The sequence below is a fragment of the Oncorhynchus mykiss genome, chromosome 6, assembly GCF_013265735.2.
Source record: "Oncorhynchus mykiss isolate Arlee chromosome 6, USDA_OmykA_1.1, whole genome shotgun sequence".
Classification (NCBI taxonomy): Eukaryota; Metazoa; Chordata; class Actinopteri; order Salmoniformes; family Salmonidae; genus Oncorhynchus; species Oncorhynchus mykiss.
In genome coordinates, this window is record NC_048570.1 from 68,596,131 (window position 1) to 68,622,844 (window position 26,714).

At 40.8% G+C, this 26,714-nt stretch overlaps 2 protein-coding genes and 1 long non-coding RNA gene across 12 annotated transcripts in view; 2 read left to right on the forward strand and 1 right to left on the reverse strand.

The window, feature by feature from the left end:
- On the reverse strand, positions 1–13,045 carry LOC110526433. The gene is made up of 2 exons (XR_002473954.2): positions 12,575–13,045; positions 1–294 (listed from the first exon to the last, which is right to left on the reverse strand). It is a non-coding gene; the product is annotated as an uncharacterized LOC110526433 (long non-coding RNA).
- LOC110526429 (pygopus homolog 1) lies at positions 988–7,323 on the forward strand. The gene is made up of 3 exons (XM_021607414.2): positions 988–1,174; positions 4,444–4,529; positions 4,785–7,323. Exons 1-3 carry the CDS (start codon positions 1,126–1,128, stop codon positions 5,982–5,984), a joined length of 1,335 nt encoding a protein of 444 aa, XP_021463089.2. The 5' UTR covers positions 988–1,125; the 3' UTR covers positions 5,985–7,323.
- Positions 9,466–26,714, forward strand: part of LOC110526427 (cell cycle progression protein 1) — an 18,293-nt gene continuing 1,044 nt past the window's right edge. The window contains exons 1-11 of one of the 10 annotated variants that reach the window (XM_021607402.2): positions 9,466–9,962; positions 17,720–17,790; positions 18,160–18,274; positions 18,537–18,622; positions 18,725–18,932; positions 19,174–19,269; positions 21,138–21,464; positions 21,605–21,643; positions 22,646–22,764; positions 24,928–25,053; positions 25,347–26,707. In XM_021607402.2, the coding sequence (XP_021463077.2) occupies positions 17,731–17,790; positions 18,160–18,274; positions 18,537–18,622; positions 18,725–18,932; positions 19,174–19,269; positions 21,138–21,464; positions 21,605–21,643; positions 22,646–22,764; positions 24,928–25,053; positions 25,347–26,707 (2,537 nt within the window). In that variant the 5' untranslated portion in view covers positions 9,466–9,962; positions 17,720–17,730. Of the gene's footprint in view, positions 9,963–16,180; positions 16,315–17,697; positions 17,791–18,159; positions 18,275–18,536; positions 18,623–18,724; positions 18,933–19,173; positions 19,270–21,137; positions 21,465–21,604; positions 21,644–22,645; positions 22,765–24,927; positions 25,054–25,346; positions 26,708–26,714 lie in introns of those variants that run through there. The other 9 variants (XM_021607401.2, XM_021607403.2, XM_021607400.2 and 6 more) reach the window with 9 other exon arrangements.

The window sequence follows — 26,714 nt, forward strand, 5'->3', positions numbered from 1 at the left end:
TAATGATATTTTGTTGTTATTTGTTTCCCATTATTCCATGTCCAACTTTGACACAATAAATGAGAAAATACGTTGACTTTCTGTTTTTCCACTGGAAATCAAAATAACAAAATGTACACGGACCCTGGAGTGCACTTGTAAGGTCATGTCCTTTGGTCCATGTTGTGACAATGGTTGTCTTCCTCACCGAACTTTGGGTCCAAAGACTGAAAGCTTCCTCTTGTAGTCAGTTAAAGGCACCTCTGGCATTATCTTCAGTTATTACAGTCCATCCAATCATTGGTCTTCCCTTATCTGAAAAAGCAGCAGTTAATTACTGTTAATGGATGAGAAACGTCAATACATAGATTGTTTAACCCCATGTGTATGGCAGTAGTGCCTCTGGAGAGATCTGTAACCTAGAAAAAAAATGGTGTGGTGTCAGATGGCTGTGAATAAGAAACAAAAACATCTATAGTGTAGCCTATACAACAACTTTATTATTTTAGTTTAGTAAAATATTTAAGCTTTTTGTAAATCCTGTAGCATATTCCTACAGTAAAAACAAATTTTGAAGTGTGTAGAGTAGTAGTTAGGCCTATTAGGCTGCAACTCTTTATCATGACTAAGCAGATATCACTTCAGAAAATGAATAGTGAAAAACTCAACCAAAGAGTGGTAAGTATGTAGTAAACCTCAAATAAACCGTTCTTAGACAGACAGATATTGCCTCTAAATATCCAGACTGGATGTATTAGCTTCCGCCCCAGTCGCATCATTACAGTACACCCACACTTCTGACGGAACGACAGTGTAGACACATTCAACATGCCAATGTGGAGGGGGTTCTGTGCTGTCACACAAAGGTTCCGTTTGTCAAAATCTAATATTAACCGTGCTTTACAAGTGCCAAACATGTGCCACGTGGAGAAATATGTGACAATGATACAATGTTAACAATAATTTCCCTGCGTGATACAGGATATCATGAAGTTGAATTTGTCTGCTCCTCCCAAACTTTGCAAACGATTGCAGCTTTCCTCGTCACACAGATAGTTGTGATTGCTGCTGGGGGAAGAGAGCGGTTGGGTACTGTTACCTTCTCAGCACAATTATGCACGTTTAAGTCATGTAAGAAGCTCTGTAATGTCAAAAGAACAGGATAAAGATACCTTCTCGCTCAAAAGAAACCGAGGTAATGCGCGTTTTTGATATTTTTCCCTTCCTGCGCGTGGTATGTTGCTGTCTGTGGGGGCACGATACGCTGCACACAAGTCTCGACCATAATTACGACGTTGAAGGAGCTTATCGGCCTACCTCAAGGCCTTTGAAGTATTGAATGAAACTCAAAATAAATAGACAGCGCTGGCATTTTCAATTGAAAAAAAAATATCGTAAACTATTCAAATCTAATTGACCTTGCTGACGTGAAAAGTTCGTCAAAACTTTCACTGTCGGAATGTGTTCGCAAATTTGGAACTGCCACGAACTTGTAATTATTATTATTATTTTTTATGTAGCCTGCTGACTTTCTCTTATTGCCGTGAACGATATAGGAAGTGCATTTAAGTGACATCTCAGTTGTCAAAATCTGACGAGTCTTTTAATTTAGTTAACCGACTGTCTGAGACTTGAGTTTTACCTCTGTGGGACAAATTATGTTGCATAGACTGTAGGCCCTATTTATTTATAACAAGATATAGGCTACAGAAATTGAAAACATTGATGATCATTAATCACATGCGCCAGTAGACGATTGTAGGCTATCATACAAGAGCTAGCCTACAGTTTTGCGAAAAACATTTTTTAAATAACAATTACACAAACTAGCCCACCAATGGAGATGTGGGTGGTTTTAATAGCATTGAACAACTGTTACATGTTTGACATATTTACAGAGCTGTGTGTATAGGCTAATAGATACCAGGCCAGTATGACCCCCCAGACCCAGTAGATAATATATACCAGGCCAGTATGACCCCACTCCCCCAGATCCAGTAGATAATAAATACCGGGCCAGTATGACCCCCCAGACCCAGTAGATAATAAATACCAGGCCAGTATGACCCCACTCCCCCATACCCAGTAGATAATAGATACCAGGCCAGTATGACCCAGTAGATAATAGATACCAGGCCAGTATGACCCCCCACCCCAGAAGATCATAGATACCAGGCCAGTATGACCTCCCACTCAGAGCCAGTAGATAATAGATACCAGGCCTGTATGACCAAACCCCCCAGACCCAGTAGATAATATATACCAGGCCAGTATGACCCCACTCCCCCAGATCCAGTAGATAATAAATACCGGGCCAGTATGACCCCCCAGACCCAGTAGATAATAAATACCAGGCCAGTATGACCCCACTCCCCCAAATCCAGTAGATAATAGATACCAGGCCAGTATGACCCCCCACCCCAGAAGATCATAGATACCAGGCCTGTATGACCCCCCCCCCCCCCCCCAGTAGATACCAGGCCAGTGTGACCTCCCCCATACTCAGTAGATAATAGATACCAGGCCAGTATGACCCCCCTGACCCAGTAGATAATAGATACCAGGTGAGTATGACCCCCATTCATATTCAGTAGATAATAGATACCAGGCCAGTGTGACCCCCCCATACCCAGTAGATAATAGATACCAGGCCAGTATGACCCCACTCCCCCAGACCCAGTAGATAATAGATACCAGGCCAGTATGACCCAGTAGATAATAGATACCAGGCCAGTATGACCCCACTCCCCCAGAAGATAATAGATACCAGGCCAGTATGACCCCACTCCCCCAGACCCAGTAGATAATAGATACCAGGCCAGTATGACCCCCCACCCCAGAAGATCATAGATACCAGGCCAGTATGACCTCCCACTCAGAGCCAGTAGATAATAGATACCAGGCCTGTATGACCAAACCCCCCTCCCATGTAGATACCAGGCCAGTGCGACCCCCCCATACTCAGTAGATAATAGATACCAGGCCAGTATGACCCCCCTGACCCAGTAGATAATAGATACCAGGTGAGTATGACCCCCATTCATATTCAGTAGATAATAGATACCAGGCCAGTGTGACCCCCCCATACCCAATAGATAATAGATACCAGGCCAGTATGACCCCACTCCCCCAGACCCAGTAGATAATAGATACCAGGCCAGTATGACCCAGTAGATAATAGATACCAGGCCAGTATGACCCCACTCCCCCAGAAGATAATAGATACCAGGCCAGTATGACCTCACTCCCCCAAACCAAGTAGATAATAGATACCAGGCCAGTATGACCCCCCCACCCCAGAAGATCATAGATACCAGGCCTGTATGACCCCCCCCCCCCCCCCCCCCAGTAGATACCAGGCCAGTGTGACCCCCCCCCCCCCCCAGTAGATACCAGGCCAGTGTGACCCCCCCCCATACTCAGTAGATAATAGATACCAGGCCAGTATGACCCCCCTGACCCAGTAGATAATAGATACCAGGTGAGTATGACCCCCATTCATATTCAGTAGATAATAGATACCAGCCAGTGTGACCCCCCCATACCCAGTAGATAATAGATACCATGCCAGTATGACCCCCCTGACCCAGTAGATAATAGATACCAGGCCAGTATGACCCAGTAGATAATAGATACCAAGCCAGTATGACCCCCCCAGATCCAGTAGATAATTGTAGTGGCATAACAATCCAACACGTCTTTGTGATTGAGCCTTTAATGTACCTTTGCATCCTTGAGGAGCCTTTAGGAGGATGTTGGTTATTGACCGTGTATGAAGACTGGGAGGCTGTCAGGAACTCCAGGCAGGTGTTGAGTCTATAGACTAGGTTTAACCCCTAATGGCATCCTATTGCCTATTTAGTGCACTACTTTAAAAGGGTTAGGTCCAGAGTTCCACTGTATTGATATATTGTGGTAATATACCCTGGAGAGGAGAGGAGGGGAGGCTACAGCTGAGTACTGGTAATTTGATTCTGTTTACCAAGTATACTGACTATACCATACTTAGTTTACATGAATTTACAGCTGAGTACTGGTAATTTGATTCTGTTTACCAAGTATACTGACTATACCATACTTAGGTTACATGAATTTACAGCTTGCCACATATCATATGGGCAACTTGGATAACGTGATAGGGGCAGCAAGCTGCCAAACATTTTAGATTATTCTCAATGGAGAAGATTGGACCATTGAAATTGGGTTAAACTACAAGAAAACAGTGTGCAGACAGCCTTTCTTATAATTTAGTCCTGACACTGCTTGCACATGGACTTCACGAAGGTGTAGGCAATAAGCCATTCATGAGAAAATTAAATAAATTCTGTGTTGTTCAACATATTGGCATGCCACAAGTAAGTTTTCTATACAATGTCTGTCAGAGTGAAAAGTGTGCCTTGTAGTTTAAGGGGAAACCTGCATTTTATGTGGCTATATAACATTTTGTGTGGTTTTCTTTCTCAGGTAGAGATGGTGGGCTTGATGATCTAGGAGGGCCGGGTGTTCTGCTGGATAGCCCAGACAAGAAAAAGTGCAAGTCGAACGCACAGGTAAAATAGCAGCACAATAGTCTAACTCTGAGATTCCCTTTCTTTGTTATAGGTCGAAAATCTTGTGGTTTCCGATATTGACCAACCTCATTCAGTCAAACAATGCTATATCAAGACAAAACAAATATGCTGGTCACTTATTCATCAAACTTTTGAGAAGTTCTCTGAATGGCTGTTGATAGTCAAGTGTTTGACGCTGCTTGCATAGTTCTGTATCAACTACCTTTATCATTGCCTTTTCATGTGTGTCCCCAGGCTCATTTCTTCGCTCCCCTATCTGAGTATGCTCCACCACCAAACCGAAGTGCTGACCACCTAGTGGCTACCAATCCTTTTGATGACAACTACAACACACCATCTTTCAAGCCTCTGTCCTCTGGGAACCCATATTTTGGCCACCCGCACTACCCTGGCTGCAGTGGCTATGGCCTGCCCAGGATGGACCACCTCATGCCCAATAGGATGCCTTCTTCTTACAGGGGTCCCTACCAGATACGAAACCAGCTCCACCCTTTTGCCCAGACTCAAATGGGCATGGGGTTCAATCGACCCCCTGACTTTAACTATGGTTACCATGAAAATCCCAATTATTGTAACCATCCACCATTAAGCAACAACAGTAACATGCCACTTCCACCCAATCAGCCTTTAAGACCAGGTCCCCATGACAACTTGAATCAGGTGCATCTGCATAATGTGACCCAAAGCACTTCTCCTGACATGGGCCTGAGCTTTAGATCAGCAGTCAATCCAATTGGGAATCCACCTCCCCAACCCGGCATGGACCCTAGTCCTGGTTTTACTCGGCAACAGCAAAACAACAGCTTTACCCAGTCCAATACACCGACACCTAAACAGGACATGAGTGAGGTGGTGTCAAGCAAAAGTACATCCCAGAACACATCTCCACGGAAACGAAGCCATGGCTCAGAGGAGATCATGGGTCAGAAAAACTCTGTCGACCTGAAATCAAAGAATAGAGGCACCCTGGTCTGTCAGGGTGCAGGTCAGCCTAACACCACAGAGAAAATCAACGGCATCATCCACCCCAATAATGATTCCCTGAAGAAGTCCCCACAGTCAGGCAGGCACATGGAGGCAGCCCCCCTGGAGCGGAGTAGAAGCAATGGAGGTGGTGGTGTGGCCATCAATAAGACATTGATGCATCCCAACAGGCCTAGCCACTCCTCCACGGAGCCTGTGTTTCCATGTGGAGTATGCCTGAATGAAGTAAATGATGACCAGGAAGCTATCCTGTGTGAGGCCTCATGTCAAAAATGGTTCCACAGGGTTTGTACTGGAATGACTGAGACAGCTTATAACCTGTTGACAGCAGAGGTGTCGGCAGTGTGGGGCTGTGACATCTGCATGGAGGAGAAAGGGGCACAGCTCCATAGAACAAAGGAGGTAACAGGGCAGCCAGCAGGGCAGCAGCCAACAGTTAACAGCGAGTGATATGGTCATGAATATGGGCCGTCAGTAACATTATGCTATCTTACACTGGTAATTTTCTTTGGTATGCTTCCTTTGTAGGTGATTTTTCCTTACGTTTTTACAAAGGGTTACATTTTTACCATTTTGTTGTTTTATGTGACATTTGGTATAATTTGGATAGCAGTTTCTGTCCCGTGCTTAGACCGATGCAAAAGCTAGACTGAAGTTCTGTTTAATGTCATATGTAATTCCTATTATTGGGCAGGTACCATTGGCCATGTTGACCACAATAATGCCATTCTCTTAACGAGGTCCTTACTGTTCCTCTCAACTTTCCTGGCCTATAGTTTATTTAAGCTATTACAACATCAGTATGAGTAAGCTATCCGGAAAGGTTAACTGATTGACGGATGCAAACGTATTCAATGTTTTAATCTGATATGTTTTGCAACTGCTGTTATAGTTTGACAGATTTTGAGCAGTATGATTGTTTCCCAAAAACTTGATAGTCACAGCTGGAGTGGTGTTCCAAAGCCATACACCTGTACTGTATGCTATACAACCAGATTTGGATCTGATAAATTTTTTAGAAATGATTCGATACATGTGGGTCGTTCCACAAATTTGATGCCTTTTGAGATGTATAAAAAAAATGTTTGACAGTAACAGGGTTGAAGATATCATCTTAAAATCAGCCATAAATTCCCTCGTGACAGGGGAAATGGATGTTGTGTGTGCAACAGTGAGGGGCAATTGAATGCAAGCTTTAAAAAAACGTATAAATGTTCAAACATTTTTAGCCTGTCTAATCTATCTATGGGTAAACAGGGTTGACGTGTTATGCTCGACCCACTGAGTTTCCCACCACAAAACACCAGACAAAATAACTAGGGGTTTACAACTTGGATAAATCTTAAGGTTTAGTGGGTTAATATCTCCCTGGAAGTCAGAGAGTGCACGGAGGAACATGTCAAAATTGTGGCACTTTAGCAAGTCTTTATTCATATTAAAATCAGATTTGTTGAATTCTCCATGTGGTTTATATTAAAGGGCACTTTGAATATAACAGGCTTTTAAAATTCAATATTGGTGCACAATTTCTAATTAAAATATCAAAGGGATGCAAAAGGCACTAATTTCGTGGAACGATCCATGTGTGTTTTTCAAACTGTTGATATTGAATGTATTTAGAGCCTTAATGAATTTAGTTTGTAAAACATTATGCAGAATCAAATCAAATGTATTTATATAGCCCTTTGTACATCAGCTGATATATCAAAGTGCTGTACAGAAACCCAGCCTAAAACCCCAAACAGCAAGCAATGCAGGTGTAGAAGCATGGTGGCTAGGAAAAACTCCCTAGAAAGGCCAAAACTTAGGAAGAAACCTAGAGAGAAACCAGGCTATGAGGGGTGGCCAGTCCTCTTCTGGCTATGCCAGGTGGAGATTATAACAGAACATGGCCAAGATGTTCAAATGTTCATAAATGACCAGCATGGTCAAATAATAATAATCACAGTAGTTGTCGAGGGTGCAGCAAGTCAGCACCTCAGGTGCTGAACAGTTGAAACTGGAGCAGCAGCACGGATTAAGCTCATTTAAATGAACCTATTATATAAAAGACATGTTATACTCTAAAAATATGTTTTTAGCATGTGTGCACTTTGCTTTGCTCTAATTGTATTATTTTTGCGGCAACATGATGCATTTAAAGCAACATTTCTTTATATTTTGTTTTCATTTTAGGAAAGGTAAAATAATATGATAATTAGTCATAAGAGACATGCTTACTGCATAAAGGGAAAATAACCTTGGTTCAAAATAAAACTTCTGTCAAATTATAGTTTCAAGCTTGGCTTACATTTTTGCTACTAGGGAAGGCAGTTTTAGAAGTAGTTTAAAGTAAACTAAATATATTTTCAAATGGTTTGCTTTTCTCATGTAGATTTGTCTTACTGTTTGGAGAACTTTTCATTAAGTTCGAGATTGCAATATTTTGGTGATTCAACTATTTTCTAAATTTCCCGCCTACTTTCTTTGGGAGGACATTGCTCAAGTTAGGCTTCGGCCCATCAGACATAAATATTGGTAGTTGATATTGATCAGAAATTTGTTTTCATATTGTCAGTCATTAAAAAATATACAAAATCTTCTATAAAACAAATCAAAACTACTGATCAAAACTACTCAACAACTTTTTTAACTACTCAATGTGGCATTGTGAATGTATACAGTACTGTGCTCAATTTTGTATAATGTAATTGTATCAATGTTTGCTTCCTTTTTGAACTGGTATGAATGAGCAGTTAATATTTACTGTTGATTCAGTTCTAACATCAGGATCAACAGCTGTACAAGTGTTTTGATACATCATCACTTCCAGATATTTTGCTTAATATATCAAGTGAAAAAACTGCATTTGTATGTTGTTGACTGTTAATTTTTCTGCCATTTGTGATGTAGCTGAATATTGTGTGATCAAAATATTGATAATGTTTATAGGAATAATAAATTATTTTTCCATTCCTAATGAATTGATAATGGTTTTGAATCCAGTTTTATTCGATTTAACACAAAAATGGTCATGTACCAACATTTTATTTCATTTCAGAAGTACATTCCTTACAGAATAACAACTCCACTTACATATCTCGTTGTTTGCAAAGAGCAGTTAGCTTGATTTTCACGTTCATTTTTAAATACTAGATGATTGACAGCAGATGCCTTATTTTCTTGACAGTTTAAAATGTTGTTTATTAGTAAATGTAATGTATGAATAACCTGTATGCTCACTGTACATGCACATGAACTGTTTGTACTTTTCCTACATCGATTGGCCACCAAAAAGGATATCATTTTCAGATGAGCACCTTATTATATTACCTTTAGAATATTCAATGTACCGTTGAAATTAACATGATATCAAATGTTAATTTCACTCATAATTACAACAATGTTATTGTGGTTTTATGAAAATTATGGAGAGGTATATATAAAAAAAAAAAAGGCAAACGACTCAATTGTGAGGTCTGGTAGTAGATTAGATATGAGCCTCTGTAGCATGAACAATATGGTTTAATTTCTTCAATGACCAAAAGCTTAATTTGTTTTGTATTCTGTTCCTTATAATGAATGTATGCAGTAATAGTACAGATTCCAAACTTTTTTTATAAATTGACAAACATTTTATTGTAAAACTTATTTTAATAAAAACAACTTTGAAATCGTGTCTTTGCTTTTGTGTTGAAAATGTTGGGCTATCAGATGTACACCTTCAAACAGACCTTAAAAAATAGCCCCTTAGAGCACTAGGAACACGACATTAGAACATTTAGAACTATCAGATATTCTTTGCTTCAACCCTTCAAGTCCAGCTGGGCTCTAGGATCTGAATGTAGGCTGGCCTGGCAGTGGCCCTTTAACTGGCGCTACACTTTGAGACAGGAAGTACATCAATCGTTCGTGGAAACAACTTTATTTCTTCCTTGGCAACCACCAATAATGTTGTAGCTACTACCACCACACAACAATTTAGCAAATCAAAGTTAACTATACAATTGGTTTGAAATGCCTTTGACTGTCAAAGATTACACATGGACACAGAAAGAAACGATTGTTAACATAAATGTACCATTAAAAGGAGTAAGTTAAAGGTTGGAAAAGTAGACATATTTTCCACAGACGAATATCTGAAGGGAAACGTTTTGGGGAAACACCCTAAAGCTAGCTAGCTAACTTTAGCTAGATACCTACCTAAATGTTGTCAACAGTAGTAAATGGTAAATTGCGTTGGTTTGTCTCCTTAATTTTTGGTACATTTCCCCCCATTTTTATTTGGTTTGCCTCCTTAATTTAGGTACATTTCCCCCGTTTTTATTTGAAGCCTTCCTGTTTGAGCCGATAGATGATGACAAAAGCACAGCAAAAATTGGAAATGGAGTTGCAGTTTTCACATTGCAGAAAAAAGGAGACTGTGGGAGCACCTTGTGATTACTAACAGTAAGTCATTAGCTAACAGAAATATAGATATTAGTCTAATTAGTTATGTAAGCGATAATCGACGAGGGGCTATGTATTTGAAAATAATAAATGACGTGGAAGACGCTTTAGCGGAGTGGAATAAACCTTCCATGGAGTTGCAATATTTTCCAGAGAACGCATTGAGAGCCCCGAGTTGATATCCCTTTTATACCATGGCTATAATTTTGCTAGCAAGTTTACTAGATAGGCTAGCTACAGTAGTTGCCTTGGTAATGTGAGGATTCTGTGTTATGCACTATAGCCCGTTACCATATATGTGATTGAATATTATCTGCTGTTGGCTTGTGTGGATGTGTTATGCAACATAGCTGACTTGAGACATTGTTAACAGTTTCAGGGTCATGGGCCTTTCTCATGATGGAAAAATACAGAATAACATGAAGACAGGAACTGTGCATGAGTTGTGGGGGCACATTCAGAACGTAGTGTTGCGAGAACAAACGGTCTTTTGTTAGATAACAGGAGCCAGGTGCCTGATAACTGTATATTCTACACAACTACAACGACTGACCGCTGAAGCGCAAAGGGGGCTGGGACCAGCTCGGGCGCCAACAATCAACGATAGGCTGGGTGAGTTTAAACCACGCCCAGTCTCTACTCTGACAGGCCGGCTCGGAAGCAGGAACTACCTCTGTCAGAGAATATTATAATAATTTTGTCAGGAACAAGTCAGTTCTCTGCTTGCCCTGTGTGGTGATACAGTGAACCTGTACATACGAAAATTGCATTTGCCATTTATTTATTGAATTTAATTAAAGATAATTAAAGACAGATTGACTTTTATTCTTCCTGATACCGGATTCGAAAGACGCAACCGCTTACAGTAACCAAACAAATAGACTTACTAGTTTAGCTAACCAAACCATCAGTCCTAGCATGCTATTATTGAAATCAAATTCAGCAATGCCAATAATGTTTTCAATTCGACTTTTACTTTCAAAAGCAGCTCCGACATAGAACATGTAAGAATGAACTAATTCTACCCTGCTGATATACCGTGCCTTATAGGGAAATAATGCACGCTCTAGAATGCCCTTAAAGCCAAACAGAAACAACTATTCAACAACGCCATGGACATGGGTATAAAGTAGCTGCAATACATTATGCAAAGTATTCACACAGTATTTTACAACTTAAATGTATGTATTAGATTACATGTACCCAGAACATCAAACCGATGCAATGTCAAGCATGGTAAATAAAACTCTGGTACAATCAAATTGTACATTCTGCAATCATACGTTTGTTGATTGGTTGAGTATTCCATAATGAATATCATCTGCTTGTTTCTTACATAGATCAGAAAAACAGTGTTCAATCAATCAGCAATAAAAAAAAAACAGGTGGATTTGCCAGCTCCAAGATCCACAGGCAACATTCAAATCAAGTTCACACCACTAGTGTTTCCCACGGCCCTACGAGAATCAAGAGTACCAGAGGAGGAAGAGGTGTAAACTCATATTTTCCCTTTCCACTTTCAAGTATTAACCAGGTTTTCTCATCTGTGAATCTTTGGAACTGTGGTTTATTAAAGGGCAATTCTGCCACTTTTCAACCTCATATCCATTATCAACACCATACCAGTGTCTACATACTGTAACGATCCTGGGTTTATACGCGCGGAAATCAACCCTGCCGCACGAGCATGCTTTTGCGGCACAGTCGATAGTGCGCCGGACCTCGGGCTAGAAGGTCGAGGGTTCAAGACCTGCTCCTTGCCTGTTTCATTGCAATACTATATGTTAAAACAGCACGTTTCTATGATCTGTGGTTAAAAAGATAATAAGAACGGTCCTAAAAAATGCTTCTTTGTGACATCACAGGGTAGGATTAAAAGTCAAAACCTGCAACGAGTTTCTCGCCAGAGGGAATGTATATTCTTGCTCCCCACATCACTGAAACGCAGTGTTTGAAAATCACTGTTTTTAAAATGTTTTAACTTTTGATTATGTCGTCAGGTAGAACATTTTCACTTAGAAACGTAGAAATGCGTCAACTTCACATATGTAAACACTGTCACAACAGACACCCTGGTTTGAATCCAGGCTGTATCACAACCACCTGTGATTGGGAGTCCCTTAGGGTGGCGCACAATTGGCCAAGCATCATCTGGGTTTGGCTGGTGTAGGTCATCATTGTAAATAAGAATATGTTCTTAACTGACTTGCCTGGTTAAACATAATTTATTTTTAGATTATATTTCGTTTCTTCTGCCCAGAATGAAAAGCCTACTGTCGCCTTGTGACTGAAATAATGCAGCTGTGGATATCCTAGGCTAGGAAGTAGGGGCAGCTGGTTTAGCAGACTATCCCTACCATGGCCTGTGCAGTCAGCTAAACTTTTTTTATTCCTTGGAAATATTGTCATAGGTCTTCAAGATTACCAGGCTGCTTTGAAGATTGATCCTCAAAATGAAACTCTACAAGCTGACACAAAATCAGACAAATCATCCAAGGGAGTGCACCCTGTCCTGAATGAAAAAATATATGTTAAATACATTTGGAAAACCCTGTTTTACAAAACACTACAAGATTCAGACAAACTTTGTAAACTCCTAAAGTAAGATTTACCTTGATAGTTGGTTGGTGAGGACATACCTGTCATGGATTCAGGATGTTGGTTACCGTAGCTACCCTCCTTCGCAACGGTTTTGACGCGACAGTTGAAGTAGATGTACTAGATCGGAAGGATCAACCTCCTTGGTTAATTTCTCTTCATTCTAAGGCTTGTCTGTATTATTATACAAACCTTACATAAAGTTGGGCGTATTGAATAAAGCCAACCCATTGACATATATTCATTGCAGTAGACTAAAATCATGAGTTTAGTATGTTTGTTTAAATCTTCGCATATATTTCTCAGCTGGTCAATCACGTGATCCAGAAACCATTTAATATTGGGAGCTGTAGTTTCCAACTTTGGCAAACGACATGTGCTCACTTCATGCAAGCTCAAAATTAAATCTACAATTTCCCCTCGTCATGTTACACGTTGTTTAGCCTCGCAAAGATATGTGTTGTTATTAGCGTCATGACAGCAGCATTAGCGTCTCGGCGGCAACATTAAGACTTCCGGTTCGACATTCTGGGGTAAAACACTATCTGTATGATTTTTTTTGCAGCTTTGCATAGCCATAGTGCATAATGTAAATTGTTGTATTATAACTACATCAGAAAATCTGAACTAAAGATAATTACTACTCTATATAAGATAAAGAATGTTATGTTTTTAATATGTAATTATATATTATGTATAGGACTGGTGCTATGCTTACAAGTTTTTCTTGCTTCTTACAGATCCTATCACGGTTTCAATTTATTTCCAGTTTGTTTGAGTTGTATTTCTGGATGATTATATGGCCTTGTGGCTTATAGCTTCATGTGTCTTGTCCTAGTAGCACACCCTCTAGTGGCGTAAAGCCTCGTCTTATCCTAGTTCTGTGAAACCATAACACTATGTGGGGCGGCAGGGTAGCCTAGTGGTTAGAGCGTTGAACTAGTAACCGGAAGGTTGTGAGTTCAAACCCCCGAGCTGACAAGGTACAAATCTGTCGTTCTGCCCCTGAACAGGCCCACTGTTCCCAGGCCGTCATTGAAAATAAGAATTTGTTCTTAACTGACTTGCCTGGTTAAATAAAGGTAAAATAAAAAATAAAAAATATGTGATGTACCCAGCCGTTGTCTTATTATCGTTTGCTAATAAATACAAATGATTAGGTAATTAAGAGTTTGTGACTATTTACCAATGCAACAGAACATAGCCAGCAATGCAGTTCACTGTATATGGAATACATATTGAACTGTATCACTGTAGAGGAAAACGTCTACTGTCTCAGCTAAAATGAGGTGCAAAAGACTCAGTAGGTTCTTTACTAACCAAATACTGTACCTACCATTTATCTCCAAATGGACCCTCTTCCACTCTTCACGAGTCAATGTAAACACACCATTATTTGGAGTGGTATGCCTGAACCATCCAAAGTTGGGCTAATTTGACAAAACACATTTCAGTGTATCCCTGCGTATTTAGACATCAACCTACCTCTCCAGGTACATGCTGCTCATCTGTATCAGTTGTCATAGAGCTTATGATTTCCTCATCTGTATGACCATTTGTACCACAACTTTCTATCTTTAAGTGGTAGTATTAATTCCCAATATCTTGGGTGTCTGAGATTTGATTGAGCAGCACCACTAACACTTCATCATATGAATTATTTGCTACATCAGGATGAAACTCGAAAGCAGATCCTTTATCCTCAAAAGTGTGTACATTTTGCATACTAAGTTGGCAGTCTGAGGGTCTTCTCTGAGCAGTTGACATTATATCATTTAAACTCTCCACAGGCAATAGGTTTTGAACCTGAGCCTAATTTTACATTCTCTGTTAGTACCATTTAGTTTAATTTCACCTTGTTGTCACTAGCAATAGAATGTATAAATGTGTCACAGTCCGCTTTAAGACTAAATCCATTTTGCAATGGCTGTACATAAACCCGACATGATTCTGAGTTGCATAGAAAAGTATCAAATTCTACATCCTTTTGACTATCTGGAGATAGGCCAACACAATCAAATTGATACCAATTTGCACAGATATCACATGCTAGCATTGCTCATTTACTGTTATTTGGTAATTTACAGAAACAAAATAGTGTTTTGGGTTTCTTTTAATGTGTGACACATTCCTCACCATGTTTACGTTTCACTGCATTTCTCCTTCTCATTCTTGTTTGATTGCTGTTTTTTTAATCAATTAGTGTAATGTCTTTGACTGTTGCACTGACTTAAGTTTGTGCTGTCACGCTTATCTCCTATGTCATTACATATGTGTCACAGCCTCAAAGGGTTTGTCAACTCAACCGCTTACTCAATCTCATTAACACGACTTTGAATTTTACTTCTATTCTTGTTCCACATATTCCTAAGAATTTTGATACTACGATTAATGACAATGGTTGTTCCAGATGGCCATTGCAAAGTTTTGGCAACTTCCTCCCAAAATTGGAACTCAAATGTGTCATTATGCTGCATGACAGCATGTACTGCCATTGAACTAGCATAATAATCTAAACACGTATTGTATTTTTCCCCCTTTCTTTGGAAAGTCTTAACTTTCTGGTACTCCCCAACATCACGACCACCCCCATACAATTTATGTGTCAAATGTGGGTGTTCAACAGTATTTATAATATGTTGTGTCAAATTATTCTGATCTATGCTTTTATCAGTACGGTCAACTCCATAGTTAACTTTCTCACTACAGACAACAGCGTCACTATCAGTACAGTCAACTCCTACTATAGCACTAGGTCCACCCTTTACTACTCCTTCATGTGACTCAATTAATTCAAGCACCTGATTAACACCAGTGTCCGGCACAGACTCCACCACTTTACTATCCCTACTTATGCCTTCCTTTAGCTGCATAACACAAGCACATAGGCCTATATCAAACTTCTCATCTTTCCATTTAAGCCGCCCGACACAAATCCTTTCTGTATTTTTTTGTAGCAGTTGGCCATTGCAGAATTGCAGAACTTCCATAAAAAAATGCATTATCAATCTTTTCACTGTGCTGCATAACATAATTAATTGAAATTGAAATAGCATAATAATCCAGAGGTCTTCGTGTCCTCTCTTTCAGTGTCTGAGCATGCCCTGAATTTACCCTGCTGTCTGTCCCCTTCTCACCCTTGATCTTACCCTGCTGCCTGCCCCCTTCTCCCCCTGACCGCTCACTGACCTTACCCCGCTGCCTGCCCCCTTCTCCCCTGACCTTACCCTGCTGCCTGCCCCCTTCTCCTCTGACCTTACCCTGCTGCCTGCCCCCTTCTCCCCCTGACCACTCACTGACCTTACCCTGCTGCCTGCCCCCTTCTCCCCCGTGACCTTACCCTGTTGCCTGCCCCCTTCTCCCCCTGAACCTTACCTTGCTGCCTGCCCCCTTCTCCCCCTTGACCTTACCCTGTTACCTGCCCTCTTCTCCCCCTGAACCTTACCCTGCTACCTGCCCCCTTCTCCCCCATGACCTTACCCTGCTGCCTGCCCCTTCATTGTTAATGTTTAAACAGTTATTTTTCATATATCATGAATAAATATAGGTTATTGACACTTTTCTACAATTACGGGTGAGACTTTTATTTAGAACATTTTCAAAGTTCCGTGATCCGGAAATACTATTTTTAGTGTTGCTGACGAGACGCTGATTGTGTTGTTGTTGAATTGAAATCGATGAAGCTGTGAGAGCGCAATTGTGACTCAAGAATCGTTTGCAGAAATTCTTACTTTCTACGTTGGAAACTTACTGGGTAATGATATTACTGTCTGATGTTTTGTCGGTTAGAGTGGTTTGTAAGTCATACTTCTTGACGTTACAGAGTACTACTAACGTTAGTACCGCTTAGTTTATCTAACTGTGCGAGTGGCTAGCTATTACTGTTAGGTAGCTAGCAATAAACTGTTTAAATTTCAGTCTATCCAGCAGCCGTTTGCAGAAAACACCCCTCCGTTCGTATTTTCCCCAGATTGTGTAATTTCTTATGATAATTGTTAGTTATGTGCATATAATAACGCTACATATGTAACGTTAGTTAGCTATATATCCAGGCATCAATTTATTGAAAAATCGATTGCGGATTGGACTCGTGCTAATTGTAATGTAGTTGGCTAACTAGCTGGCGACATCGCAGGGGCCGAAGGCAGCGTTGCAATCTTGCACAGTGTCACGAAGGCCCCCATGCATTGAACCGTGCACACCAAAGTCTTTGTTTAAATAATATCAACAATACTCACTAGGCTTCGTTTTCGTTCACCAGTAAACTAGTTAGCTGGTAAAGTAACAGTATTCCAAAATTATTTTGTTGTTGTGGTGGGATTGACATTTTCCCCCCACGACCCACATTCTAGACAACCACTACTGTATCAATTTTTTATCATGTTCTGCTGCAGAAAGATTATGCCTATACAGAGAAACATACGAACAGTTTTCGATCTCCCCAAAAGTGGGGCATTGGTGCAATCATTCACGGTCAAATGGGGTCCGCATGACATCCCTACCATTCATAGACGCAAACTACTTTAGCGCCTATTGACGATAGTATCTTCTGACCGGGGGAGTTGTGTTAAGTGCCCGGACGCTTACTCTAAACATTAACACGCTTCGCTTGCGGTACTGTTTTGGAAATATAAGTAACGTGTCTTTCATATCAGTTAAACATTTTTTTTTGCTATAAAAACAAAAGGTAAATTACTACACACCTTTTTATGACTGTGTGGGAACACTAACCCTATATCTCCACGTTAGAGTGCTTGTTAGGTATCTAGTGTGTTCAGAACACCCGTGTGTAAGCACTCGGCCCAACTCGGCAGAAAATCTGTCTCCCTCCTTTAGGTGGTGTATTTTCACATATTGAGCAAGGAGTTTTTGTATGGATGTCAATTAATTGTAGTTTACATGGAGTCAAATGTGGTCGAATGTAATGGCTGAAAAAGCTCCATATGGAGAATAATGTTTTTTGAGAGCTATGCATTCATGCATTCTGCTGCAATGTCTGTGTACTGTTGTTGTGAACTCTCCTATCGCAATGTAATATCAGTGAACCGTGGGTTTATGCAGAATTATACATTTTGCATTTGAGTATTCAAATGTTCCTCTTGTGCAAAAAAAGTAATTCCCAATGCGTTTTTTACAGTGTGCTCCATTGTTTTTACCAGCTGGCGGAGCCATGTCAGAGAGCTCAAGTGACACAGAGTCCTCCTGTGGGTGGACTATCATAAGTAATGAAGTAAGTCAAGTCTTCCTGACCCTACCTGGGTCCTTATTTGATTCCCCATCAGCCTGAGCACCTGACTCCCTCTCAGCTAACCCTTGTAGGACCAATAGTCCAGTACTAGAAACCAGAGCCCTTGAAATTCCTCAGTGCACTCTAATGGGACTGGCCTATGGATATGACCGTTACAGTGACGGACTAATTCAAAGTTTCATATCATCTAGTTACTTCTTGAGCGCCTTTATGCCAGTCATTGCCATTATGCCGACTGTCTAGATTAATTTGAAAGTCTGATGGTTAATGTAGTGAACTGGAGATCATAGTATGCCTTCATGTAGGGTTGTCTGAAATGTGGTAGGCTAATATAATAGGCTTGTTTCTAAGGGTTCAGATATTGAGGCCCTGGGGCCAGACAATGGCCTGGAATGTGGGTCTGATCTCCCAGAGAGCGCAGTGCTGGAGCCAGAGCTGCTGCAGGACCAACCCACCACTCTCTCTGGTAGGAGGAGTTACCATATGCCTTGTTGTGACAAATTAAAGCACTTTGAAATATCTAGGCCTATTACAAAAAAAATATTGATGACTGGGTTAAAACTGTTACAACATTGTAATATATATGTATCAGAAAAACACTACATAATTTGGTTTAACCATATGTAATGAAACACATTTATAGCGGTATTGAGATGTTATTTGCTCACAGTAGATGGTGTGTACTCAACCTGTCTTCAAATTTTAAATGTACTCTAAATGTGTTTTAGCTGAGTGCACTGAGGAGAGGGGTGAGTCATCTCTTGATGCCACTCTGAAAGAAGAAACCTTAGACGAGACATTGTCTGCTTCTGAGGTGAGGGATAAAAACAAAACATTCTTCGGCTGTATATTTGTATGATTCCCATGTCGCTATGTTTCCAGTCCCTATGCCAACCATGTGGAATATCCTCTGCAGGCTGGAGGTGAGGTGGCCGGGGACGAGCATGTGACTCTGTGCTCCTCCAGCGACCACTCTGACATTGTGACTCTGGGCAACACGAGGGAGACTGAGCTCGGGCCTTGGGATGAGCAGACAGTGGAGGAGGAGGAGGGAGCAGTCAGTGAGGAGCTCTACCTGGGCACCTCCTCCAGCAGCCAGTACACCTTCAGCGCAGCAGAGACTGGTAGGGCAAACCAACACACCCTTTAGGGGATGTTTCAATGAATTCCAGTATGAGGTAAATTGGAGAATTTAGATATATTTGTATCTATCTTTGCTGTTCAAAGTTAGAGATGTTTCCATGCAAGGTTTGATGGTCTGGTGATGATCAAGCAGAGGAAGTGGATTAGAAAACAGATAGGGCAAACAGAAGATGCCAACAAAGCACTCCTTCCTATCCCTTTCCCCTTCCCCTTGTCCTAAAGCCAGGCTGATGATGGGCCACTGGAAGCTTCCACAGAGTCTGTGGGACTTGGGCTGTCATCTGAAAGGGCAGATGTCTGGCAGCCGTTCTCTCTCAGGTGGTATAAACTGGACTGGTGTGAATATGATAGTGTGCTGCTTGTCTTGCTCAACACAGTGTAGCAGGCCTAAACCTGATAAGCTGTTGTCAGGGCAAATGCTGCCCGATGATGTAAACAAGTTCTGCTTGTTTTGAAAGGTGTTGCAACCGCCACTAAATGTGTGAAACAAAACACTTGCGTGGTATTTCGGCATGATGTGTGTTTGTTTAGACTTAACAACTGGAAGTTGCCCCTAGCCTATATACAATTTTTTTGACATAAAATGTATTATCAGAATATTTGATTAGTTGTTAGTCTGGATCTCCTGTATTTCTCATTTCATTTTAGGCTAGTGGTCACCTCTGTGATCATGTAACCTAGATTAAACTTGACACTGAGGCATGTTGTTTACATGTTGCTCCTATTACCAGAGGGATGTCTTAATCAGATTTTGCAATCAATGGTTATTGTCAAGCAAAACATAAGCACATTTTTCACAGCAGTGTGTGCCAGTTTTACAGGTTTGGCATTTCCTGTGGAAGACTAAAGCATTATTTTTGTTTTCCCAGTTTAATGTGCACCAATGTCATGAAGCCTAGCTTTACAACAGGGGTCTCCAACCCTGTTTCTGGAGAACTACCATCCTGTATGTTTTTGTGGAAATCTCAGTTGTAACTCACCTGGTTTGGCTTTTCAACTAGCCTATTATTAGAATCAGGTGTGATAAACTAGGGTTGGAGTGAACCTACAGGATGGTAGCTCTCCAGGAACAGGGTTGGAGAGCCCTGCTTTACAAAAAATGATGTATAGGCTTTAAAGGGGGCCTGAGCTTCCTGATTTGGCTTAGTTTTTTGGCTTGATCATTGAGAAATGCAGCAGCCAGAAGCCAAATAAGAGTTTTCTTGGGGGGGGGTGGTTTAATGTGGGTGTCGTGTGTGTGTGTGTGTGTGTGTGTTCGCACGTGGCAAGCGTTTGTACATTCACTCTGCCAAAACAGTACACAATCACTCACCCTTCTAAATAACTTGAAAGGCTAACCAGGTCTTGTCTTGATGTTGCCTAGGCTAGTTACTGCTAGCCAACTTATTTAGCCAATTAGCTTCAGCCGCTGGTGTGCCACTGTGGCAAAGTTGGTTTGACATTGAATAGCCTGTCTTTAGGGCTAGTTATGGGCCGTCAATAAATGTGCAACATGAAAATATTGGCCCATCTTTTAGTTGTCTCATTCAATGCTTTCAATATTTGAATTTCCACAATTTATAGCTGGTTTTAGGTTTTTAAGTAAGTCAATTCTGAGCTATTGACATGTTTTTAATATTGTCCCATGTACATTGTGTAATATATTGATGGTCCCTAAATAGCCTCATAGGGATATCAAATGTCAAACCAAACTGACCATGGGCATTACGATGGGGTCGTCTGCAGCTGAGCGCTGAATTGATGATTACTTGGGTGCTGCCGACTGTGGGCAGGATTGAAATAAACCCAACCCAAGGAAAACTGTTACGGTACCCATACATTTATTTCCTCTATCTCACAAATCTTCATTTTGGACGAGACTGACTTTATGACCAAAATTATCCCATTTACACTTTGTAGTCAATTTTGACAGTAGATGAACTGTTTCTGACACATATCGATGCCACATAGGCCGTTTTCAAAATGAGAAGTATCTTTTTAGGGGCTTTAATTAGAATTGAATGGAGACTTGAAATATTACCATGGACCGCACTTTGCTACTAGATCAATGAGGGCAATTAAAACAATATTTCAAGCAGCAATGTGCTGTTAATTATTTTAGCAACATAAGCATGGTTTACAAGCATGTCAACCTACATGTCTACCTTGTAATTATGATTCTTTCTGTTGGTGTGTGTATGTTGCAGTTTTCCCTGCGGAGCAGCCTGTGGTTGCAGACTCCAGCAGCAGTGAGGATGAGGGAGGAGAGCAGGTCACCCCAGTAGTGCGGAGGCGCAGGGTGAGGAAGAGCACCATTAGCTCTGTGGCTGAGCATGGAGAGGAGGTGCAGGAGTCTGGCCACAGTGACCGAGAGGAGACTCTAGAGGAGGAGCAGAAGGAGGTACAGGAGGAGGAGGTGCAGCAGGAACCTCGCGTTGCTCCCCCACCTCAAGGCCATGTTAGCAGCACCCTTAACAAATGTATCCTACTAGCCCTCATCATCGCCATCAGCATGGGCTTTGGTCACTTCTACGGTAAGCATCATGGGAAAGAATTGGGAAATATGTGATGAAGAATTTCAATGTTTCTAATTATGAGTATGGAATCATTGGTAAAAAGGAATTCACAAGGAGGGCTGTTTTAGCAATTTTAACATGTTGGTTCTGTGTTCTAGGAAAATTTGAAGGTACAGTATGGAGTGGATGGTTTGAGGGTAATTGTCAAACTCAACTTGCTTAGGCGCATAAGTCATTATAATGTCATGTGAATGTCATGTGTCATCACCGCATCGTAGTTTTAAATAGCACAAACTAAACCTGTGTGTTTAGTGGGATTATGCAAAGCATGTCAAGTGCCTACATGATCATATTGATAGGATACACATCCTATTAAGATAGTGAAAAGAGAATTAGTGCTTCTGTTGACCTCTTGAATCCATCCTCATCAGAATGTTTATGTGTAGAAACAAACAATTTAGTCATAGGGCGGCAGGTAGCCTAGCAGTTAAGAGGGTCGATGTGCCCTTGAGCAAGGTACTTAACCCTGATTGCTCCTGTAAGTCACTCTGGATGAGAGTGTGCTAAATGATAAACATGTAATACAGTGTCTGGGTTGTGGTCAATAAGCAATCAATTTTCCAATGTTATTGGCTCAGAGCTGGCTGAAAGGTGACATGCTGAATATGACTGATAAACTTAATCATAGAGGGGTGCCACATTTTGTGAGTTGACTACAAACCAGATGCTCATGATGGGTCACTTGTTGAATTTAAGTCAATTCCTTTTCTGTTTTTGTGTGGTAGTATATCACTTTCTTGTGCTGTCGTCTTTGGTAAGGTGAGGTAACAGTGGGTTCCCAATTTCCCACGGGTCAGGGAATTCAACACCTACATCCCACACATGGAATGTCAGGGGTTTTCTAATTTGCCAGCGAGTGTGGTCATAAGTCAATAACAATACACACAATAACAAATTGCTGTTATTGAGTTCATTTTGCCACTGCTGACCAATGTCACCAAATATTTGGTTAAGTCTTGACATTTTTGTGTGTCCAAGAATGGGAACCATTTTTATTGCACCTAGTGGGATTATGCATGGACATTTCCCAACCTTTTCTGCTTCTGTGTTACTATTCTTGAATGTGTGTTATCATCTGGTGAATCATGTCTATGCTTATGGAAAATTAAGGGAATGCCTAATATTTAATTCTAACACAGGCACAGTGCAGGTTCAGGAGAGACAGAAGATTGTGGAGAAGATCTGTGGAGTGAACGACCTTGGTAATTCGAGAGATCTGCAGCCTCAGTGTCATAAAGGACCAAATGTCATCAACAAGGTCTGTAAAGAGTTCTTGATACATACAGTTAGATATCATAAGCCACCTCCCTCTATTATCCTTTTCAAATAAACTAGCATAATAAAATAAAATACATGTTATTTTTGTCCTGTTTCCTAACTTTTCTGTTTCTTTTTGTTTTTATTTATATCTTTGGTGAACTTTGTTTCAGCTATAGAATTCTCTCTTTTTTGACTAAACACATGCAGATTTTAGGCATTAAAGTACCAGTAGTCCTAATGTCACATTTGGAACTATCAGTATCATATTTTAGGAAGAACTTTAAGCGTTTCAATATTAAATTGATCTATCCACTTTTACAGCAATGCTCAGTGAGCACTCATTTCACTATTATTTTTCAAGAAAATCTAACTTCTATGGTAAGTATGATTATGCCTCAACTAAAAGCTCCTTCCAGAGAGCAAAATAATGTATCTTCACCACCAACCACATGGAAGGATTAAAAAATATATATTATTATTATTACAAATTATTTCTCAAAGGAAGTGGTCAAACAAACACTATCTAGCTTTGTTACATTTTCCACTGATCTCAAATAGTTTTTGATATGACACACAGTAGCAAAATGTTTTTGGGCAATGAGGTCCTTGTATTGAAATACATTGCATGTTATACTGTGTAACCTATCCTTGTTTTTGTGGTTTATATTTCGGGGTTCACAGCAACGTTGTTAAATCTATTGTTACGCGTAAAAAAAATTCTTGACCTGGTCAAATAATTTAAGCATTGATTGTTTGGTAGCATTTTTTGTAATTTGGCACACAGAATCTAGAGGACATGAGTAACTAAGACAAAAATAATTGCACCGATTGGCCTAAAGGTGGCAGTGTTATAAGCAATCTCACTTAAACCCTCATATCCGCTGCCATGTTTAACCTAGATACTTGAAACGTTGTATGTAGGTGTCTTTTTTTATGCTGAATAAATTTGCCTCAAGGACCCATAAAGTCTGTCAGGATATATTTTTGCTCCATCTTGAACATTTTGTACAACTTTTCGGACCAAATTCGGCATGTAGGCCCATGGTACATTTCTTAACTTTGTTTGAGAAAAGCTAAGGGATTGGTTACAAGATGGCTGAGTTATTGATAATCAGGAAATCAGATTTTACGTGTCCATTTAAATCCTTTGTAAATCCACTTCACAATCGCCTATCAACTTAACTGTTAGGGTCATCAAAGACAGCTTGGCATTGATATCTTTAAAAATAAGAACTTAACAATTAACTTCTGACTATGTAAAGCTAATGCTTAAAATAATCATTAAAAATCTCATGGACTAAAAGTCAGATTCACTCCAAATGTGGTCTTTGGACTCATCAAAATAGTCCCTAAAGGGTAAATAACATTGATGAATTTAAAGATGGCCACACTATACCAGTAGATGCGTATATGCTAAAATAGGTTTAAAATACTTCAAAAATCTTCTTCTCATGAACCATAGGACCAAATGACACCAAATTTGGAAAATAAATAAAATAAATTAGTTTGAGAAAGATGAGGGGATTGGTCAAAATCTGATTTTACTTGTCCATTTAAACCAGTGTAAATATACTCCATAGTGGCCTAGCAACTTGACATTTTTCATCGCTATCATGGACATCCCTAAGATGAACCACATTGAATTTGATTTTGATATCTCAAAAACAAGGAAACTGTTAACAAGTAATGTAATGCTAATGCTCAAAATCCGTACACTCCGGATTGTGTGTTTAGACTCATTACAAAAGGCTTTTAATAGTTTTTTTCTCTGCATTAAAATATGACCACACTGTTCCTATAGATGCACATATGCTAAAAATACTTTTATAATCATCTTCAATGCTTTAACTGATTGCACACAAAGGAAGATTGATCCTACCTGATAAAGTGCTTGCTTTGTTATCCAACTGATATTTTCTCCTTTGACCTGTTCATATTGCTGCTCGCAGCTATATTTTTGTGATTTCACATTTTAAACTATTCATCTTCAATATTTTTTATATGCAAGGATTCTCTACGATTTGTTTTTGATGGCTTTTTGCCCCCTTGAGAAACATTTGACCCTCCACTTAACTGTAGCGTGAGATGAAGCTTAAGAGTGTATTCTCATTTTATAGCAATGCATTTGCTCACTTTGGTGATGCTGTTTCCACACGTTTAGGACGTGGTTAAGAGTCTGAAAGAAGACCTAAAGGACAAGAGTGACATGATGCTGTCTCTCACAGGGATTATCGACAAGCTTACTAAAGAGAACCAGGATCTCAGATCCAAACAGGCCCAGCTACAGGTAACATGCAAGAACAGGTTAAGGTTCAAATTGAACACTAGTGGTGGGTCTTTCCATATAAATTGAAGGTGGACTAATATCTAAATAAAGATTCAAATACTGCAACAAAATTCACCATTAATTGATTTGTCGTTTATTCATGAGACTGAAGAAATGTTATGTCATTGTTTCACTTAACCATTTTCATTATTAATTTAAGCCTAACTGTTGCCCTTGTTGTTCATATGTTAAGCGTTTTGCTAATACTCCTTTGTGGATGCATAACAAATAATGTATTTTTGTTTTGAAACAAGGACCAGAAAGAAGACTTGGTCGTGAAACTGAAGCAGACTGGCGAGGAGAGGGTTAAGATTGAGTCTCGGCAGAATCACCTGATGGTGGAGAACCAGCTGCTGAAGAGTTCCCTGGAGCGTGAGGAGGAGTCCCTGTCCACCCTTCAGGAGGAGCTGAGGAACCTGCGCTCCCAGATCCGAGACCTGGAGGAGACTGGGGCCGGGGCCGACTCCATACTGTCTGAGAACCAGAGGCTGAAGGACCACCTGGAGGAGGAGACGCAGCGCCTCCGCAGCTTCGTGAGCCAGAAGGAGGCCCTGATGGCTGAGGCCCAGACGCTGAGGAGGGAGCTGGATAATGAGCGGAGCGTGACTGACCAGCTAAGGGAGCAGCTGAGCAGCCGCAACACCAGGGCCGGAGGAGAGGCTGACCTGGAGACAAAGGAGCTGCAGTCACGGCTCATGGAGTTGCAGAAGAAGCTGAGCTTTGAGCAGCAGCGCTCCGACCTTTGGGAGAGGCTCTATGTGGAAACCAAAGAGGAGAGGGCCAAGGGAGACAAGAAGGCCAAAGTCAAGAAGTCCAAGGACGGCGTGATAGGGAAGGTGAAAGATACTTTTGATGCGGTGAAGAACTCCACCAAGGAGTTTGTGCACCATCACAAAGAGCAGATAACGAAAGCCAAAGAGGCTGTGAAGGAGAATCTGAGGAAGTTCTCAGATTCTGTGAAATCCACCTTCCTCCACTTCAAGGACTCTGCTTCGCGCATGATGGACAAGACTTACCGGCCTCACAATCGGAGGTTTCACGAGAGGAAGGATGCCAAGACTGAGCAGCAGGAGCATCATAGAGACCATGGAAACAAGCACTCAGAGGAGGAACCATGGCAGCCCAGAACCCACAAGCCCCTGCATCGTCACCCTCGTAAATCCACTGACGACTCTTTCCAGGCACACCATAACACCCGGAAGTCAGGGAGTAAAGTTGAGGAGGACCCAGACGCTGAGCAACAGCAAAGAGGAGTGCTCAAAGGTTGCTCTGGGGTTTTCGACTGTGCCTACCAAGAATCCATGAGCCTCTTCAACAAAGCCATGGACCCCATAAGAGCAAATGAGTTCAACCAGCTGCTTCACAGCTACCTCCAGCAGGAGGTTGACCACTTCCACCACTGGACTGAGCTGGAGAGCTTTATTAAAAATTTCTTTCACAACGGCGTCTTCATCCACGATCAGATGCTGTTCACAGACTTTGTTAGTGGTGTGGAAGACTACCTGGAGGACATGGATGAGTACCATGGCCACAACGATGACGTCTTTGAAGATCTTGACGAGTATGTCTACAGGCACTTCTTTGGAGATACCTACTCAAAACGTTACGGGTCAAGGTAAGTT

Coding starts and splice junctions, on each gene's coding strand:
- LOC110526429 (XM_021607414.2), top strand. CDS start 1,126: ATGTCAAAAGAACAGGATAAAGATACCTTCTCGCTCAAAAGAAACCGA. Junction 1,175..4,443: donor CTCGCTCAAAAGAAACCGAG/GTAATGCGCGTT, acceptor TTTCTTTCTCAG/GTAGAGATGGTGGGCTTGAT. Junction 4,530..4,784: donor AGTGCAAGTCGAACGCACAG/GTAAAATAGCAG, acceptor GTGTGTCCCCAG/GCTCATTTCTTCGCTCCCCT.